The sequence below is a fragment of the Ictidomys tridecemlineatus genome, chromosome 11 (assembly GCF_052094955.1).
Source record: "Ictidomys tridecemlineatus isolate mIctTri1 chromosome 11, mIctTri1.hap1, whole genome shotgun sequence".
NCBI classification, from domain to species: Eukaryota; Metazoa; Chordata; class Mammalia; order Rodentia; family Sciuridae; genus Ictidomys; species Ictidomys tridecemlineatus.
The window spans coordinates 424433-445125 of record NC_135487.1 but is presented as its reverse complement, the minus strand read 5'-3'; the positions used below and the strand labels follow the sequence as shown (position 1 = coordinate 445125).

At 49.4% G+C, this 20693-nt stretch overlaps 1 protein-coding gene across 5 annotated transcripts; it reads left to right on the top strand.

Moving 5' to 3' along the window:
* The first annotated feature begins 628 nt into the window (after positions 1 to 628).
* Positions 629 to 20255, top strand: Cdk11b (cyclin dependent kinase 11B). 5 transcript variants are annotated; one of them, XM_078025010.1, is made up of 20 exons: positions 629 to 827; positions 1644 to 1690; positions 2348 to 2463; positions 3847 to 3974; positions 4850 to 4988; positions 9506 to 9642; positions 14015 to 14137; positions 14488 to 14583; positions 14665 to 14829; positions 15076 to 15141; positions 15701 to 15876; positions 16729 to 16819; positions 17879 to 18000; positions 18116 to 18221; positions 18550 to 18671; positions 18743 to 18850; positions 18942 to 19058; positions 19300 to 19448; positions 19731 to 19920; positions 20002 to 20255. In XM_078025010.1, the coding sequence occupies exons 2-20, from the start codon at positions 1682 to 1684 to the stop codon at positions 20092 to 20094; spliced, it is 2253 nt and encodes a 750-aa protein (XP_077881136.1). In that variant the 5' UTR covers positions 629 to 827; positions 1644 to 1681; the 3' UTR covers positions 20095 to 20255. The 5 variants fall into 5 exon arrangements, with proteins under 5 accessions (XP_077881136.1, XP_077881135.1, XP_077881134.1 ...); XM_078025009.1 differs by lacking the exon at positions 1644 to 1690 and adding an exon at positions 1448 to 1571 and having other exon boundaries at positions 687 to 827; positions 14668 to 14829; XM_078025008.1 differs by lacking the exon at positions 1644 to 1690 and adding an exon at positions 1448 to 1571 and having other exon boundaries at positions 688 to 827.
* Positions 20256 to 20693: the final 438 nt, after the last annotated feature.

The window sequence follows — 20693 nt, the reverse complement described above, 5'->3', positions numbered from 1 at the left end:
AAATTACAACAAAAGCTCTTAACTGGCTTTATTTGCGATTCCAAAATGGGAGTGAATCGAATGACTGGACCCCGGAGCAAAGAAGTCGTTACGACAGAAAAACGCCAAGGAAATTGTCCGATCATCTAGAATTTGCTCGCGTGGACAGGCTGGAACCGGGCTTCCTGCAGCCCGACCCCGACGCTCTTTCCCCAGGCTCGGAAGGTTTCCGCTGTGTGGTGTGGCCTTAGCTCCAGCGCGGCGTGGTGGCCCGTCGCGGGGCCCCGGGCGGGAGCGCGGAGTGGACCCGGGCCCCCAGGAGCCGCGGGAGGACGCAGCTCTTCCGCAACAGAGCGCTCAGCGCGTCGCCGAACCCGGCCGCCCCTCGAGCAGACAAGCCCGGCGGAGGCGCCGCACCAAGGGTGCGGTCGCCTCCGTCCACCTATCGGCCTCAAAGAGATCGACCCAACCCAGTGTCGCTCTCGGAGCAGGACTCGCCCAGGACGGCGCCACGACACCTGCGTCACCAGCCCGTGACGCTTAGAGCCACAGCACGAGAGGACTTCCTCGCCTCTAGTCCTAGACCGGAAGTTGCCTTGCCCCGTGCGTCATCAGCATGCGCCGACACAGGAAGTGGCGACACTCCTGACGCCTGACAGGTGCTGTTTCCTCTCAGAGTCCTGGGTCGGAATTCCCCAGCCCCTACTCTCGTGCGTCATCATCGGGCGCCAAAGCAGGAAGTGACGACGCTCCTGGCGCGCGCCGGCCGCTGTTTCTTCTCAGGCTCGGGGAACGGCGGCGGCGGCGGCGGCGGTGGCGGCGGCGGTGGCGGCGGCGGCGGCGCTGGGGTGAGTGGCGGCGGGGCGGCCTGGGCCTGGGAGCGCCGGGCGGCCGGCGGCCCCGAGGTCTCGCGAGCGAGTGGCCCTCGGGGCTGTAGGGGGCATGGGTTCGGCGGCGGGCGACATTCCCGCTCCGCTGTCCAGTCGCGTCCCGCTCCGAGCTTCGGGCGGACGGGGTGGCGGGCCCCGGCGCTCTCCTGAGCCGGGCGTCCTTCTCCGAGCACCTGCCTCCCCCGGCCCCTCGATGCCCCGTGACGGAGGGTGCAGCTGTCCAGCGGCCAGTGCCATCATTTAGCCCAGTGGTCTTTCTGACATATTCTTTTGACACCAAGGGCAGCGCTTGATGAGTGCCAGGCACTGAGCCAAGAGCTTTTAGCTGGATGATCTCCTGTAATCCTCGCGCGATCCCTTTCGGTAGGTGTTGTTCCCATCGGTGGGAAAGCCGAGTGCACTGTTGCCCAAGACCTCGGAGGAGCGAGAAGAGACGAGAGGCCAACAGTCACTTTTCAGAACCCTCCTCACGAGAACTTATGCTGAAAACTCAAAAGTGACTAAGTTCAGAAGCAGCAGAGCATCAAACCATAGTTTGCTGTGTCCCGAGGTCGCTTGAATTATGTTTCTTTTTGCAGCGTTTTAACTCAAATGGGTGATGAAAAGGACTCTTGGAAAGTGAAAACTTTAGATGAAATTCTCCAGGAAAAGAAACGAAGGAAGGAACAAGAGGAGAAAGCAGAGATAAAACGCTTAAAAAATGTAAGCTATGTTTTTTAAGTAAGTGATTTTCTTAAAGGAGATTTAATTTCTTTGCCCTCATTTTTCCATTAGAACAACGCTTCTTCGGTGAAGTTCTTTTGTACTTCCAAATGTCACAGGTGAGCCCAAATCTATTCTAAAAATTAACAAAAACATTCACATGCTCAATTTACATTGAAAGCAGATTGATAACACTGAAGCTGTGTCTAGATAAGAATGTCTACGTGGAGAATAAAATGTTCTGAACCTAGAATCATTAGTGTGAACAGACTAACTTTTCTCATTTCATTATTAGCATATTCATAGTACCGTTTCCAAGTATTTTTAATATAGTGGGAACTTGCCTTAAAATTAATATGAATGTTTCGTATTTTTCTTGATTTGCATAACATATCAAAAGATTTTTAGTAATTGGATAAGAGGCATTGGCATTAGGAACCTCTAATGATAAGATCAGGAACAGATTATTTCAAAGTATATATAAGTATTATATGAGGTATCAGAAGTATTTGGTGTACAAAATGTGGCTTAAGCCTCAGCAACTAACAGGGTCTAATATCTTTTGTCACGTATGCTGGTTTTAAATTTTCTATCCCAAGTTTTGGGTTACAGAGAGTTGTAATTTTAATGCCATGGGATTTTAATTACTTTTTATATTGTGTAATATTTATCCTTTCAAAGTATGCGTGAAAGCTTCCTTTGGTATGTTGACAAAGTTTGGTTATCATTAAAAATACATTTATAAGAAAGTGACTAATTTTCTCTTTGTTTCTTAGTCTGATGACCGGGATTCCAAACGGGATTCCCTTGAGGAGGGGGAGCTGAGAGATCACCGCATGGAGATTACAATCAGGAACTCACCATACCGACGTGAGGATTCTATGGAAGACAGGTGAGAATGCAAAGTCATTAGGAGCAAGAGTGAGCAGACTGGGGAGCACTCTACATGAACGAGGTCTTGACTGTCCTCACTGTTACTTGAAAAGCGTTGTGACTTCAGATTCACCTCACAGTTGAGGCCAGATGGAGTTCATTATCCCTATTTTCCCTCTTACACAAAGACTGAATGAGCATATATTCCTTTCTCGGTGATAATTCTTCAGTTAGGCCAGCACCACTTAGATCATACAATTAGATATTTGCATGTTGTTGAAAGTTCAAGATTCTATATGTGGAATGCTGAGAGGGCCACAGTCAGAAATGTTTAGCCCATTAAGTGAGTGTTTTCTTTTTTTGTTTTTGTTTTTGTGGGTTTGGTGTGGATCTTTTTTTCTTTTTTAAGAATTTTTGAGGGCTGGGATTGTGGCTCAGCGGTAGAGCGCTTGCCTGGCACGGGTGGGACCCGGATTCGATCCTCAGCACCACATAAAAATAAAGGCATTTTGTTGTGTCCATTTTTTTACACCTAAAAAAAAATAAATATGCATATTTAAAAAAAAAAGAATTGTTGAGATCTTAAGGGTTGATAACATTTAAGACCTTTTTAACAGCCTTACTGAGCTATAAATGACAAAATGAACTACAAAGATTTAAGTGTGTAATTTGATACTTTGGGGGCGCAGATAACCAGAGATTGAACTCAGGGACACTCCACCATTGAGCCACATCCCCAATCCTATTTTGTATTTTATTTATACACAGGAGTCTCACTGAGTTGCTTAGCACCTTGCTTTTTTCTGAGGCTGGCTTTGAACTTGCAATTCTCCTGCCTTAGCCTCCAGAGCCACTGAGATTACAGGTGTGCGCCACCGTGCCCGGCTTGATCATGTGTGTGTGTCTGTGTGTGTGTATGTTGCTGGGGATTGAACCCAGGGCCTTGTGCATGCAAGGCAAGCATTCCATCAACTGAGCTATATACCCAGCCCTTGATACATTTTTTTATTTTTATTTTTTTATTTTTTTTTAATATTTATTTTTTAGTTTTCGGCAGACACAACATCTTTGATTATATGTGGTGCTGAGGATCGAACCTGGGCCGCATGCATGCCAGGCGAGCGCGCTAACCGCTTGAGCCACATCCTCAGCTCCTTGATACATTTTTTTAAATAACTTCATTTATATGGTGCTGAGGATCAAACCCAGTGCCTCACACATGCTTGGCAAGTGCTCTACCACTGAACCACAACCCAAGCCCCTACTTTATCTTTTTAAATGATTGATCAAATGCAGCTTTATTCTGTTGTGAATCCTGAATTTTTTTCTAAGTTGGAGAAACTGTAGTAGCCTGGTTCTCTAGGCTTTGCAGCATGATGTGGTGTCTTGTATCTTATTTCAGAGGAGAGGAAGATGATTCTCTGGCTATCAAACCACCCCAGCAGATGTCTCGGAAAGAAAAGGCTCATCACAGGAAAGACGAAAAGAGAAAAGAGAAACGCAGGCATCGCAGCCATTCAGCAGAAGGGGGTACTAGTAGTCTTTGTGTTTTTCTCCTTTTTTCATGATCTGCCTTCTCCAGAATATAGCAAAGGGAGTAGAAGTTTAACAAAAAAGTAAACTCCTTTAGAATAACCATTTCATTTTCCTTCTGGTGTTTTTTCTCTCTCATTGCATTATTTTAAAATTTATTTATATGAAAAATAGTCAATCCAATAATTGGAGAAAAATACACACATAAAAAAGAATGGGTGTGGGGCTGGGCTGGGGCCCAGTGGTAGAGCGCTTGCCTAGCATGTGTGAGGCCCTGGGTTCTATTCTCAGCACCACACACAAACAAAAAAATAAATAAAGGTCCATCAATAACTTAAAAAAAAAAAAAAAAAAAAGAATGGGTATTTGGTCAAATTCAAGTAACAGATTTGGCTTATTTAAAGGTTTAATCTCATGCCAGTATCAAAGGGTACTAAGGGGCACTAGGAACAGAGGGCCTTTTTAAAATTTCATTATTATAAATGCAGTTGGTTAATTAATTTAGTTTTATAATATAGAAGTCTGTCAAATAAAGGAACAAAACTTTGTAGTTTATGTATTGCTTTTATTTATTTATTTATTTTGGCAGGAACCCAGGGGTGCTGAGTTATATCCCTGACCCTTTTTATTTACTTTTGGGGAGACGAGTCTCACTAAGCTGCCTCAGCTGGCCTCAAACTTGCAATCCCCTGCCTCATCCTCCCCAGGTGCTGAGATTATAGGTGTGCACTACTACATTTGGCTCATCTTTGAGTATAAAATTCAATCTAAATTTTTTTCCAAGCCATTATTTTGGTTTTTGCATTTAATTTTCAAAGTTATGTTTTGGGAAATTAAGCTGTTTTTTCATGACACCTATCATTTCCTCTCAGGGAAGCATGCTAGAGTGAAAGAAAAGGAAAGGGAACACGAGCGTCGGAAACGCCATCGAGAAGAACAGGATAAAGCTCGCCGGGAATGGGAGAGACAGAAGCGGAGAGAGCTGGCTCGAGAGCATTCCAGGAGAGAGAGGTGAGGCCTGGTCCATTCAGGAGCCTTCATCCAGGGCCATGATGGTCAGGGTCCTGCAGGGGCAAGCGGAGCATTCCATACCTGAGCATGATTAGCGTAGAGCAGTATATGGACAGTGGATGCAGCATGGCAGATGCTGGGTGGTGGTCGCCTGGAGGAATGTCCTGCAGGAAGTGTGGCAGGTGTGTCTGAATTGACAGAGAAGCTGACCAAGGCCCCAGAACTCTGAGTAGCCTTCCACTCAAGGCTGGTGTGGAAGTCATCATTAGCCAGTCAGAGTTGTAACTCCCTGAGAGACTTGGTTTGGAGTGATGGCGGCAGGAGAAGGAAAACTACAGGGCAATGCTGGAGGTCACAGGTGGGAATTCAGGCACAAGGAGGTAAGGGTTAGGCCATGTGTGAGTCCCTGGAGGTGAAAAGGATGGTGCAGCAAGGAGTTGCTCCTAGAGAATGCCCCTTTCACGTCATGACATGAGTCACTTTCCCACAGAAAGGAATATGAGGTCTGCGTGTTTTTAGGGGTAGGTAAAGGTACCTTGATTCAGGTTGTGGTAAAGAGTGGCTCATTGGAAGCGTGCTTGCCTAGCATGTTGAAGGCACTGGGTTTGATACTCATCACCACATAAAATAATAAATAAGCAAAATAAAGATACCTACAAGTAAAAAAAAAAGGGTAAAGAGAAAGTCAGGGGCTGGGATTGTGGCTCAGCAGCAGAGCACTCACCTAGCATGTGCAAAACCCTGGGTTCGATCCTCAGCACCACAAGAAAATAAATAAATAAAATAAAGATGTTGTATCCAACCACAACTTAAAAAAAAAGTCTAAAAAAGAAAGTCAGCTGAGCCCATGTCTATGAACCCTCCCAGGACAGTGCTCCAGAGAAGTCTTGTGGTGGCATGGTGTATTTATTCAACAGGTGTTTCTTAAGCACTCAGTACCAGACTGTTCTGGGTGGTCTGACCTCAGAAAATAGATCACTTAGGTTCCTTTGGGTCACATTAAAAGTAGACTACAAGCCAGACATAATCCCAACAGCTTGGGAGGCTAAGACAGGAGAATTGTGAGTTCAAAGCCAGCCTCAGCAATGGCAAGGCATTAAGCAACTCAGTGAGAACCTGACTCTAAATAAAATACAAAATAGGGTTGGATATGTGGCTTAGTGGTCAAGTGCCCCTGAGTTCAATCCCTGGTCCCCCGCTCCCCCCCCAAAAAAAAAATAGACTATAATTCTTTCAGACAAATGGGGACGGGATAATAAAAGCAGATACCAGGGCCTCTGGATAGTCCAGGAGCTGGGATGTCATATTACTCAGCTGCCACCAGGACAGCTTGGACTCCCAGGAACAGGTGGCTTTAGCCTGGGTCTCCTCTCTGTGGCCCAGTCAAGGTTGAATGCTGGGTCCACTTCCTGTGCATTGTATTCATGTCCAGGAAAAGCTTCAGAGCTGGCCTGCTGCATGGGAGGGTGGTGTCTGAATTGGAAGGCAGAGGTATTGCCCATTCTCATCAGGCAGCACTGAACAGTGAGTAAAGAAAGTGTATGAGAAAAGTGTTAGTTGCCCTTAGTGCAGAGCAAGGTGGGAGACATGTGGCCCAACAACAGCAGTCTGAGCCCGGTGGGGGTGTGTAAGTCTCCAGCAGTGTGTGGGTGTCCATGCTCATCCCACCGAGTACTGAGTATCAAGTGTGGCTTGTCCAGTGAGGCAGGATTAGAATGGTAATCGAGTTTGGGGGATGGGCTTTGAACTTTTGTTTAGATTTACTGGAAGGCAAAGCAGGAAAAAGAACAGGGGGCATGTGTTGGCAGATTTCTGGTGTGGAATGAATGTGATCTGCCAGTCTTCTCTCAAAACACACTTTAAGGTGGACAAAATTCATTAGAACACTCACTTGTGCTTTGGAAATTAACCAGAAGATAATCTGAAAAGTGCACATACTTGGAAAGCTACGGAACAGGGGTTGAAAACAATAGAAATTGGCCCTCTAACCCAGAAGCTTCTCCCTCCGCGGTCACCTCCCTGACCTTGATCAGTAGAGGTTCTCCTGGGGCAGAACAGCACAGGCCACAGTGTGTGGGGGGTCATTCCATGCACAAAGCTGGATGGCACCCTCCCTACCTGTTTAGATTTACTAGAAGTAGGTGAAACTCAGCACCATCTGCTGGTGTGAGGTAGTTCTGGGGATGTGCAACATGGGAGTTCATAACCCACTTGAATCAAAATGTGAAATATGATATATCAAGAACTATGTAATGTTTGAACAACCAACAATAAAAATTATATTTAAAAAGGTAGAATTTTCTGCATAATGAAAATATTAAAATTTTAAATAAAATGTTTTATTACTCTTTAAAAAAAAAAAAAAGTAGTGCCTTTCTTTAAACTAACTAGTGTTAGCTATAAGAAAACGCCAGTTAGGCCAAAGAATCCAAGTGTTTTGTAAAAGAAGAATCTTATAGGGTCAGATTTTCCTCTATGATATTATTGGAAACGATGTTGCTTTGATTTTACTAGAGGAACACACAAATGATAATGATGGTTGGACTCGAGGTTCTTTTTAACCTGGGTTAAAATTCCAATTTGAAATTCACTTATTTTAAATTCAGCTCAGATCATTGAACTGCATGTATGTGCATGTATCTACACTCTCTTTACAAAGATAATTCACACATAGATGATAAAAACCAAATCAATGGCTGCACTGTGGGACTGCTTTTTTTATTTTTTTCTCCTGGTGCTGGGGATTGAACCCAGGGCCTTGTGCATGCCAGGCAAGCACTCTACCAACTGAGCTCTATCCCCAGCCCTTGACTGCTTATTTGTTCTTGTTTTGCTTCTATTCATGTTGTAGAAAATGAAATTAGCATGATGCTTCAATTCTGCTATCCTTTGATACTTATAGAAATGTATTAGGTTTTACTACATTGTGCTTTTCAAAGCCATAATTCTTAAATTTGTTTTTGCATATTGTTTGCTAATACTTTATTTTAATGAACCTCAAAATCTGCTTTAAAAAAAAAAAGTAAATCCAGCTCTTCTCAGTGCTGACTTCTCCAAGATGAAAGATCTGTGAAGCAGTAGTTCTGGAGCACTGTGCTGTACCTAACACCGTGCGTGATATCACACAGAACAGGCAGGAAGGGAAGGAACTGTGTCATAACAGTTGCTGTATTTCAGTGGGAATTAGCATTAATCTGATGTGAAGTGTATTGCAGACCCTAAAGCAACCACTATGAAATTAATGAGGCCTATGCCTGGAATTCCAGTTACTGCAGAGACTGAGACAGGAGGATTACAAGTTTGAGACCACTCCTGGCAATTTAGTGAGAACCTGTCTCAAAAGTTTTAGGAAAGGGGCTGGGGATGTGGCTCAAGCGGTAGCGCGCTTGCCTGGCATGCGTGCGGCCCGGGTTCGATCCTTAGCACCACATACAAACAAAGATGTTGTGTCCGCCGAGAACTAAAATAAATAAATTAATTAATTAATTTTAAAAAAAAAGTTTTAGGAAAGATCTAGAGATACAGTTTAGTGCTTGTCTAGCATGTCTAAGACCCTTGGTGTAATCCCCAGTACAGCAAACTTTACAATTCTGAAACTGACAAGCTTCCTCCAGCCTAGACTTATTACATAGATGGCTATGGGTGCAGGGCTGTGACCTGACCCACCAGTCTATTCAGATTTCACCAACTTCCACATGATCATTTGTCTGTGTGTTTGATGATACTTAAAAACATTGTATTAGCTATTTGGGTTGCACTTGAACTCTGGGAACACAAAAATTAACTTCAGAGCAATTCTAGACATCTGGCCATTTGATGTTGCAGAAACACATTCTCTAGTCACTGATACTACCTGCATGTCAGGTGGTGCCTGACTTGTGTGCAAGCAACTTGCCTCTGTACCCTCCTCCCTCATGTTCCAACCCGGACTATCTCAGGCAAGGGTAGAAGTGGCCCAGGAGTCCTCTGCCCAGGTCCCTCCCCTTTGCAGCAACTCCTTTGCCTCTTTTGCAGCCAGTGCATATTCACCTCCTTGTGGTTGGATTTGGATAGTGGCAGGAGTGGGGGTGATCCTGGGGATTGAACCCAGGGGCACTTTACCAGTAAGTGACATCCCCTACCCTTTTTATTTTGAGACAGGGTCTCGCTAAGTTATGAGGATTTCATTAATTTCTATGAGACTGGCTTCAAACTTGAAATCCTCCTGCCTCAGCCTCCTGAGTAACTGGGATTACAGCTATGTACCACTGTGCCTGGCTGATTGTTGGATTTATATTGGGTATGCTTGGTGAGATGCTTGTTGTTTTAATAGATACTAGCACCAGGATTTTTGATTTCTGACAAGTATTTGTCTTGTTTTGCAAGTACTTAGTTTTGTCCTGGTATGTTCCCTCAGAAGTGGCACTTGGGAATGTGTGCACTTATGTCTTTAACTCTTTAGCCCTCTGTGCAGTGACAGTGCACAGAGATGGGTTCTCGGTTCAGCTGGACTAAAGGCCTGGTGCCTCCTTCCTCAGGGACCGCCTGGAGCAATTAGAGAGGAAGAGGGAACGGGAGCGCAAGCTGAGGGAGCAGCAGAAGGAGCAACGGGAGCAGAAGGAGCGGGAGCGGAGGGCCGAGGAGCGGCGCAAGGAACGAGAGGCCCGAAGGGAAGGTAGGCGAAGGGAAGGTAGGCCGAGACTGCCCCTGCTCCACAGGCCTCCCGGGCTGCTCCCCAGAGGGTGACCAGCAGTGCCACAGATTAGGGCAGACTCTGCAGATGTGACCCTGCCCTGGGCTGTGCCCCAGGGGTTGGCCGTGGGCTGGGTGAGAGGCAGGACTGGGCTGAAGGGAAAGCAGGCTGGACATCATGAGGCCCAGGGGCACTACGGTCAAGGCTCTAGAGCCAATGCGCTGCTGTCCAGTGCCCACTGCTGGCTGTGCTTAGGTTCTTGGCTCCTGTGCTTTCTTTGCCCCCGTTTTTCTAGTTTTACAGTCAAAATCCATGTTTACCATCGTGACTGTTTTTAGGATGTTTACATGGCTTCCCCTCCACCACCCATGTCCAGAACCCTTTCCTCTGGGAAGACTGAGGGATGCCCGTTACACACCAGGTTCCTCTGTTCTGCTCTGCGGGGAGCCCCAGGGCTTTGTGGCTCGGCTGACTGTGGCTCACAGCCGCATCCTCAGCGTCCATGCCCGGTTCCCTTGTGCCAGAATTTACTCCCTTGAAGATCAGCTGGTGGCAGGAGCTAACCTGTGTCCTTTTCCTATTTGCTTTCTCTGGGCTTTGTTGCCTTTTTGTCCCTTATTTCCTGCACTACTGTGGTCTTTGGTGTTTTGTTGAATTTGTAGTGAAATTTTTTTTTTTTTTTTTTTTTATAAAGACTTTACAAGAACAACATAGGGGAGGAGAAGTTTATTTTGGCTCACAGTTTTTTTTTTTCTTTTTTTTTTTTTTTTAAAGAGAGAGTGGGGGGAGAGAGAGAGAGAGAGAGTTTTTAATATTTATTTTTTAGTTCTCGGCGGACACAACATCTTTGTTGGTATGTGGTGCTGAGGATCGAACCTGGGCCGCATGCATGCCAGGCGAGTGCGCTACCACTTGAGCCACATCCCCAGCCCCGTAGTGAAATGTTTTAAGTTCCTCTCTCATTCCCTTTCCTGTATACTCATATCTTATTTTTATTGTTACACCAAGGGGATTATATTTAGCCTTCTAAAGTGGTACACCAATTTGAATTGATACCATCTTCAATTCAGAAATATGCAAAACCCTTGTTCTTTTAAATCTTCATCCCCACCTTTTTTAGTTCTTGTCACAAAATTGCATTTTTGTATATTGGTTGTCCATAAATATAAACTAGTAACTTTTATCCAGGCATGATAGCTTTGGAAGCTGAAAGAAGCAGGAGGATTGAAAGTTCAAGGTCAGCCTCAGCAGTTTAGGGAGACCTTGTTTCAAAATAATAATTTTAAAAGGGCTGGGAGCTGGGTTTGGTGGCACATTCCTGTAATTCCAGTGGCTCAGAAGGCTGAGGCAGGAGGATGGTGAGTTTAAAGCCAGACTCAGCAAAAGCCAGGCAGTAAGCAACTCAGTGAGACCCTGTCTCTGAATAAAATACAAAAATAGGGCTGGGGGACGCGGCTCAGTGGGCTCAGTGGTCAAGTGTCCCTGAGTTCAATCCCTTATCGCCAACCCCACCCCCCCCACCCCACCCCCCACCCCCCGCCAGTGTCTCATGCCTGCTAGGCAAGTGCTCTGCCGCTGAGCTACAGCCTCAGACCCATCATTGAGTTTTTCCTGCAGGACAGTCAAGTGATGTGGACTCCTGTGGCTCTTGTGTGTCCAGTTCATCTCTTCCTCTCTTCTGAGGAATTATTTTGAACACAACCAGTATAGCACTTTTGGCGGTAGTTTTTTTTTTTCTTACACCACTTAGAACTCATCAGCCTGACACCTTGTGGCTCATTTGCTGGTATCATACATCTAAGGACCTCCTGTGTGTGACCACTCACTTCTCTTTCTGCTCTCATGATTCTGCTTTGTCTTATGTGGTTTTTCTTGTTTTTTGTTTTGTTTTTCTTGTTTATTTTTTGGCAGTGCTAGGAATGGAACTCAGTACCTTGTACATGCCAGGCAAGTCCTCTACTCCCAAGCTGTACCCCCTTGCGTGGGTTTCTTTTCTCTTTTTCTTTCCTTTTTTTGAGATAGTGTCTTGCTAAGTTGCTGAGGCTGTCCTCAGACTTGGGACCCTCCCACCTCAGCCTCCCAAGTCACTGGGATTACGGGGGTGGCCACCACACCTGACGTCCGTGGGCCTCCGAGTTCGTCCTTCTGGGAGCTTGTTGTGCTTCCTGAAGGTTAACGTGTGTCTTTGGAAACACGTGGGGCGTTCTCTGCGATGCTTCTTCAGTCCTGGCTCTGCTCCTTTCTCCCCGCTCCCTGGCTCCTCGGTTGTAGGCTGGTCCTTCTGCCATGCAGTTTTCTTCCACTGTTGTTCTTTCTGCCCCTCAGACTGGGTCTCCCCTGCCCTGACCTCAGCATCACTGCTTTCTTTCCTGCCTGCTCAGCTCTGCTTTGAACCCCTCTCGTGGTTGTTCCTTTATTGAGATGTTGACCTCTAGTGTAGTTGAGTTCTTTTAGGGTTTCTCCCTCTTTTTTATTTTTTATTTTATTATTTTTTTTAAGATTGACTTTTTTTTTTTTTTTTTTTTGGTAGTTGTAGATGGACAGAATGCCTTGTTTTCTTTGCTTATTTTCATGTGGTACTGATTGAACCCAGAGCCTCATGCATGCTAGGCAAGTGCTGTACCTCTGAGCCCCAGCCCAGGGTTCCTCTCTCTTGACTCGTATTGCCGTATTGGTTCATTGATTTATTGTAGTTCTTTTTTTTTTTTTTTCAGTTGTTGATGGATCATTATTTATTCATTTATATGGTGCTGAGAATTGAACCCAGGGCCTCACCCGTGCTAGGCCAGTGCTCCACCCCTGAGCCCCAGCCTAGCCCTTACTGTAGTTCTTTTAGACAGTTGTCCCAGAGTCTTACTTTTGCTTCTTTGTACAAAGGTGATTTTGTGTGTGGGGGGGTGCTGGGGATTGAACGCAGGGTCTTGTACATGTAAGACAAGCACTCTACCAACTGAGCCATATCCCCAGCCCCAAAGGCAATTTCTTAACAGTGATTTGAAGAGCCCTGTTCACAGATGGTGCTGTTGGAAGGGTCAACAACCTACTCATGCTGTGTTCACACCCAAATGGGCAAGGCCTCCAAGGGCTGATTGAGCCCCAGGACCAGTGGTTGTTGTCCTGTTCCTCCTGGGCCTGGTGCACAGGGAGCTCTGTCCTGCCCCGTCACCTTTGGGCCACACCTGGGCAGCCAGCAGGGCCACACATGGTGAAAGCTTGCCCCTCCCCAGTCCCAGGGCAGGTGGTTTCCTTGCCGGGGGCTCAGGCATGTGGGCTAGGGTGTCATGGAAGGGCTTGGATGCAGATGCCAGTGTGTTCTCTGCTGAGGGCTCAGGCCTACTCTTGCCACCTCCTTTTACCTTGAGACTTCTCTTACTTACTTCCTAACACTGGGGTTGAACCAGGGCCTCACGCGTGCTAGGTAGCACTCTGCCCGTGGGTGGCACCCAGCTCCAGGCGCTGCCGCACGTTGTCCTCAGGCAGTGTGCCTTCAGGTCTCCAGGATGGCTTCCCTCGGTTTATTTTTTTTTCCCTGTTTCTTGGAATGTCTTATGATTTTGTTGTTGTTGGAAACTGGACATTTGTTATAGTTCTGGAAACGAGACCCTCCCAGGACTGCCACTTTGCTGTGGAGCGTGTTGGTACTCTCAGTGCTGAGGACCAGCCTGGCACACCTTCCAGCATCCTGTCTGAGCCTTGTGCCTGTCTCAGGGCCTACAGGGGCACTCCAGTTTTCCTCCTATGTGCAGTTGCTTTAATGTCCTTGTCCTTAAATGTCTGGCTTCCAAAAAGGGATTTTTTAAAAAAAAGTGGGGATAAGGGCCTCCAGCGGTGAACCCTCTGGAGGTCACCCTAGCCAGGGGAGGATGCAGCATCAACAGCTGCAGCCTTGTTCCTGTGGTGAGATGCAGCAGCAGGGGTGCAGTCTCTGGTGTTGGAAGGCAGGATTCTCTCACCCATCCTCCTCCTGCAACTGCTCTGGAAACTCATGCGCAACTCCTTGCCCCGGAGACCAGAGCCAGAAGCTGCTGCTTTCTAAGAGCTGAAATTGACCAGAATCAACCATGATTTGCTGTCAAAGCCTCCCCTGAAATTTGCATACCTTCTCTATAGAGTTTCACATTAATTGCATAAGACGGATTCTGTCCTATGTGGCCCCTGGGTTATCAGGATTTTCCTGTGGCCTTCAGGTTGGAGCTTTTTCTTCCGGGTTTATTGGCTTTTGGCTCCAATGCTGTTGGGTGTGTCTGTCGTGTCTGTCCAGATGTGTGGAGTGGGACGGGGGGGGGGGGGGTGCTGTGTATTGTCAGCCAGGCTGCTGCCAGCACCCATTCTCCCTCTGTCCTGTGGGCCCCAGTCTCTGCACACCATCGCACAGTGCGGGAAGACCACAGCGATAAGGGGAAGGCCAGCCACTGGAGCCGCAGCCCGTCACGGCCACCGAGGGAACGCTTCGAGCTTGGAGACGGCAGGAAGCCGGGTGAGCCCAGGCTCATACTTGCTTGGAGCCAGCACAGGGTGTCTTTGGGGTGGGGGGTGTTGAACATAAAAATTTGCCTAACAATTTATAAAATTAAGGAACACCCAGCTGCATGATTTCCTGTCACAGTGCCCTGTGTCTCAAGGGGACTGGATCAGGGACTCATTTCTCAACTGAGACAGTCATTTGTTGCCAGTCCTTTTGGGAATTGTCTCCCAGTTAAAAACACGTGGGTGAACTTTTACACGTAGAGGGAAGGTGTGAGAAATAACCTCTGAATTTTGGGTGGTACTATGTTGCTAACCTAAAAACATTTCCCTAAATTCATCTTTGCTGGTTTAATTCACAAGTGAAAGAAGAGAAAATGGAAGAAAGAGACCTGCTGTCTGACCTCCAGGACATCAGTGACAGCGAGAGGAAAACGAGCTCAGCTGAGTCCTCGTCAGGTACTCAGCCTCCTGGCCAAGGCCCTGCAGCTGCTGCCCAGGGAAGGCCAAGGGTCACCTTGTGGCTATTTTCTCCTGCAGCAGAATCAGGTTCAGGCTCAGAGGAGGAGGAAGAAGAGGAAGAAGAGGAAGAGGAGGAGGAAGGGAGCACCAGTGAGGAGTCAGAGGAGGAGGAGGAGGAGGAAGAGGAGGAGGAGGAGGAGGAGACTGGGAGCAACTCTGAGGAGGCCTCCGAGCAGTCTGCAGGTGAGGAACTGGTGGGTCTCTATGGTCTTTGTTGACGGAACAGCATTGTGTGTTCACGGGAGGGTTTGGGACTACAGGAACATCCTTCCAAGTCTGACTTAGCATTTCCAGGGTGGAGCTGCCTTCCTCTGTGGGACTTGAGTGAGAGCCCAGAAGAGCCCGCAGCTCACACAGCTCAGAGCTGTCAGGGCCAGGCTTCTGGGGGTTCCCAGGCCAGCACTCAACCAGCGCTCTTTTCTCCTACAGAGGAAGTGAGCGATGAAGAGATGAGTGAAGAGGAAGAGCGAGGAGACGAGAACCACGTCCTGGTTGGTGAGCAGCTCCCTTAGCAGCTGGCCCTGTCCTCACCTGTCCCTGCAGGGAGGATACCGGGATACAGCAGTGGTCCTTTGAGTCTGTGCTGATGTAACTTAGCCAAGAGCATCTTTAATTGCGCAGCATCCTCTAAGTGCCGCTGTGACTTGGATGCTGGATGGAGGAGGCTGGGGAGTGCCACTCTAGGTCTGATCCTAAGAGGAAAGGAAGCTGCATTGGACAACAGGTCCTAAGTCATCAGGGGTGGACACTCTCTTGAGAGTGGAGGGCTGGTATGGCCTCCAACAGGCAGCAGTGCTCTCGTGAGGGCCTGGGGCATGAATTCTGGGCATGTCCACCCTGCATGGCACCTGCTCATGTCCTCAGAACTCGGCATCGGGCTCAGCCAAGTGTACTGCGACTGCACACCTGTGGGCCTTTGTCCAGGGAGCAGGCCCTGCAGCAGCACCTGTGTGGAGGAGATAGGATGTGTGGCCTCTCCAGCCCTCAGGTCCCCCAGATTAGGAGGAGTGTTGGTGCTCTTTACTTGTTCCATAATTAGGTTTAACTTTTAAAGTTCCAGAGTCACGATTTGACCGAGATTCCGGGGACAGTGAAGAAGGGGAGGAAGAAGTGGGTGAGGGGACCCCACAGAGCAGCGCCCCAACGGAAGGGGACTACGTACCTGACTCCCCAGCTCTATCGCCTATTGAGCTCAAGCAGGAGTTGCCCAAGTACCTGCCAGCCCTACAGGTCAGGCCCCCTGCCCCCTCGCCTGAGCTGGCTCCCTGCTATGGTGGCCAGAGATACAGGTGTCTGAGCAGAAGTGTCCCTGTGAAGCAAGGTCACTGGGCCACACATAGTGACCCACCTCCTGTGACTCCTGGTCATGGTCCTTCTTAGTGGCCGGCAGTACTGAGCAGGTGTCCTGGGTGCCAGGAGATGCTTGCTTTCATTTTTGCCTTGGCTTTGACCCTGGATAGGTGGGTTGGGAGGGGCACCAAGGCCTCCTCAACACCCGCCCATGCTGAGAGTGTGTCAGCACAGGTAGGCAAGGTGGTGACTTCTCTTCAGGGAAACAGCAGCTAGTGAGGCTGCTTGGGGAAGAGGAGAGGGCTTGGTGGCCCCCAGGGCCCTGGAGCACCACCACCGGCCCCTGACGTTAGTGTCATCGTAGGAAAGATACTGTCTGACATATCCAGCAGGCCCGTTGCTGGCCCCCTGGTCCTTCCTCCAGTGAGAGCCTGCTATGTGCTGCAGAACGTGGCCCCCACCCCTTGGAGGAGGGCAGCAGCACGTGGCAGGCGGGCTGTGCTCTCCCCAGGTGTCATCTGCTGGAAGGATGCTTTACGTAGGAGACGCCCGGTGGCCCTGGCTCGTGCTGCCCTTGTTTCACATTCACATACTAGGTAGTTCCAAAGAAAAGAGAACAGAGTACTTCTGGTCCTGGGTCACTTACACATAAGCACACATCTACATGCACCAGCCTCCTGAGGATGTTTGTGGGGTCTTCTGTGTACCTGCCCTGTGCACGGAGTGATGCTGGTGTGGACGAGACCTCAGGCCAGTGTGGCTGCTCAGCCCTCACTCTGTGCTTCCCCCCAGGGCTGCCGGAGTGTGGAAGAGTTCCAGTGTCTCAACAGGATTGAAGAAGGTACCTATGGTGTGGTCTACAGAGCCAAGGACAAGAAAACAGGTGGGGAGAGTCCTAAGTGTCCCCAGTGGGGCCAGCAAGGCCTGGGTAGCCAGTCCCTAGCCCATTCTAGCACAGGCAGGGGTCCCTCCTGAGGAGTCCAGTCAGTGGTGCAGGCTCAGCCTTAGAAGTCCTGGTGACAGACACCATTTTCCATAGAAGCCCTCTCTGGGAGGGAGGGGTGTTGAGTGGCCTACATCAGCTGAGGTCTAGGCAACTGGTTCTGTACCCTCTGGCCTCGACTGTGTCCACATAGCTTCAGCCCATGTTTGCTGAATGTGGGTTCATCTCTGCGTGGCCCCAGGATCTTTGGATTAGATCTTACCCTCTCCCTGTCCCTGTGCCTTGCAAACACCAGGTCTTATCTTGAGCCCCTTGGTGCCTCTAGAAACCAGAGGTCAGCCTGACTTGGCTCACTGCTGGCTGTGACAGCAGGCAGCACACTCATTTATTTTGCAGTCCTAGATATTTACTTCAGGTCTTCTTGCATGCTAGGCAATTGCTGTACCACCAAATTACATCCCCAGTCCTCTTTATTTTATTTTAATATTTCTATTAGTTGTTGATGGACCTTTATTTATTTATATGTGGTGCTGAGAATCAAACCCAGTGCCTCACACATGCTAGGCAAGCGCTCTACCACTGAGCCACAACCTCAGCCCCTTATTTTATTTTTTTAAAATATATATTTAGCTGTAGAGGAACAGGATACTTTTATTTATTTATTTATTTATTTATTTATTTTTATGTGGTGCTGAGGATCAAACCCAGTGCCTCACATGGGAGACAAGCTCCCCACCTCAGAACCACAATCCCAGCCCCTCCTTTTTATATTTTGAGATGGAGTCTTGCTAAGTTGCTGAGGCTGGCCTTGAATTTAAACCTAAGATCTTCAGATCCTCCTGCCCCAGCCTTCCAAGTAGCTGGGATCACAGCCGGAACAGGAGCACCTACTATGAAATAAATGCTTCTTAAACAAATTAAGTCCTGACTAAACACACCGGAGATGTTTAACCTATTTGTGTGTTTTCTTAGCCTGTCTATCCGTGGCTTTCTTTTCAGATGAAATTGTGGCTCTGAAGCGGTTGAAGATGGAGAAGGAAAAGGAGGGCTTCCCAATCACATCTCTGAGGGAGATCAACACCATCCTCAAAGCCCAGCACCCCAACATCGTCACTGTTAGGGTGAGCTTGGCCCCCATCCTGGGCACACCCTCTCTGGGCAGGAGGCCTGGGAGAGCCAGCGGCCACAAGGGTGGGCTGGAGGACATGCCAGTACTCACAGACACTCGTCCCCCAGGAGATCGTGGTGGGCAGCAACATGGACAAGATCTATATTGTCATGAACTATGTGGAGCATGACCTCAAGAGCCTCATGGAGACCATGAAGCAGCCGTTCCTACCAGGTAACACCTGCCAGGTGACACCATGGGCACAGAGGAGGGCGCCTGCTTGCTCAGCCCTGAGCTGCAGTGCACACACGCTACCCTCTGCCACATCACAGGGGCTGTCAGAGCAAAGGCAGGAGCAGTGTCCTTATAGTGACCGTGGTGACACTCTGTGGTGTGCAGTGACCAGTAGGCACAAGGGCCACCCTGGGCTGGAAGCATTCTCAGATAACCACCTCCCAGAAGTCTCTGGTTGCTACTGAGGGCATAGATAACCCTTGAGGGCCCTGGACCTCTGGGGAGCTCACTGTGGGTTGGCCGTGCGTGTGTCCCTGTCACTTGCCAGGGGAGGTAAAGACCTTGATGATCCAGCTGCTACGTGGAGTGAAGCATTTGCATGACAACTGGATCCTGCACCGGGACCTCAAGACGTCCAACCTGCTGCTGAGCCACGCCGGCATCCTCAAGGTGGGCCCCGCCAGCCTCTCCCAGGGGTCCTGTCCCCGCCACGCTTCACAGCTTGCCCTCTGTTTCTTCAGGTGGGTGACTTTGGGCTGGCTCGGGAGTATGGGTCGCCCCTGAAAGCCTACACCCCCGTCGTGGTGACCCTGTGGTACCGGGCCCCAGAGCTGCTGCTTGGCGCCAAGGTGAGTATCAGGTCTGAGACCCTCTTTTGCCTCAAGGTGGACTCCAGGGACACTGGCCCAGGGGCCTGAACCGTGTCCTCTGGACTCCTAGGAATACTCCACAGCTGTCGACATGTGGTCAGTGGGCTGCATCTTCGGAGAGCTGCTAACACAGAAGCCCCTGTTCCCTGGGAAGTCGGAAATTGATCAGATCAACAAGGTGTTTAAGGTGGGTATGGGGACCACGCCCTGCTGTGGATGTTGGCCCTGCTGGTCAACTGGCACCCTGAGGAGCAGAAGCAGGGTATGTGCAGGATGGTTTTGGGCTGCAGTTCCCGAGGCCACAGTGTGGCCTCTCAATGACCTGTCCTCACTGAGAACCGTGACTCAGGTATCAGTGCCATAGGCCAGTGGGCAGGATGTTTCCTGGCAGGGCAGGGCAGTTCAGCTCAGGCATCCCTGTCTTCCAGGACCTGGGGACACCTAGTGAGAAGATCTGGCCTGGCTACAATGACCTCCCGGCTGTCAAGAAGATGACCTTCAGTGAACATCCCTACAACAACCTTCGCAAGCGCTTTGGGGCCTTGCTCTCAGACCAGGGCTTCGACCTCATGAACAAGTGAGTCCCAGAGATGACTGGTCTGCAGCTGTAGGAGCACCAGCCCTGAGCTGCTTACACCCTTCCACAGCTGCCCTAGTGACTCACACCCTGGTCCTGCACACCTTAGGCCTTCAGGGTACACTGGAGGCTCTGAGGTGGCAGGTACCCCCTTGGCCTCCCACCCCTGCCTGCCCACAGCACCCACCTGGTCAACACAGCTGGGCTCTGGGCCCTGAGGCAACCATGCACACCGCATCCCCTCCCACATGGTGCCCAGTGCCCCAAAGCTGTTTCTTCCAGGTTCTTGACCTACTTTCCCGGGAGGAGGATCAATGCTGAAGATGGCCTCAAGCACGAATATTTCCGCGAGACCCCTCTCCCCATTGACCCCTCGATGTTCCCCACATGGCCTGCCAAGAGCGAGCAGCAGAGGGTGAAGCGGGGCACAAGCCCCCGGCCCCCTGAGGGTGGCCTGGGCTACAGCCAGCTGGTGAGGGGCAAAGCCCACAGGGTCCCCAGAGGGGTGGGCTGTCTGGGTCACAGCCCTCACAGTATCCACTTCACTTTGCAGGGGGACGATGACCTGAAGGAGACGGGCTTCCACCTCACCACCACCAACCAGGGGGCTTCGGCTGCAGGCCCTGGCTTCAGCCTCAAGTTCTGAAGCTCAGCAGCCTGGCTGGTGGTGAGGACCCAGACCTCAGCCAGGGCTGACCCCAGGCTGGGAGCACCTCCTCTCACTTGGCTTCCACGTGGTGATTTTTATATTATTTTCATTTGTACATTTGTAGAATTAAATTGCATTTTCCTTGCTGTGGAAGGAAAGGCTGACTGCTTTCAGCTGTGTTGACGTGCCCAGTGGGGAAGGGTGTATGTCTACAGATGCCAGTGTAAATGGACACCCCTCCCCATGAGCCAGCTTGGACTGGAGCAGCTCGGGGTTCACTGCTTGTCCATCTTGGGGCTGGAGGCCTGTCTGCATAGATAGCAAAGCTTTCAGACTAGCCCTGTCCACAGGTTTAGGTCCCATCCTCAGCCCTGGGCGTGGGTCAGCCTCAGCCACAGCGTGCTGCATGCACCTGCCTTCCTGTTGAGATGCAGCAGCTAGGCTTGAGGGAAGCTCTGGGATGGCCTTGCAGCCAGCTGGCCCCAAACTGCATCCCCTGGGTGCACCCAGGAGGAGGGCTTCTAGCTACCTGGGCTTGAGGATGACTGGATCAAAAGGGACCCCATGTGGGCTGGTCCTTCTGTTGGGTTGGCCTC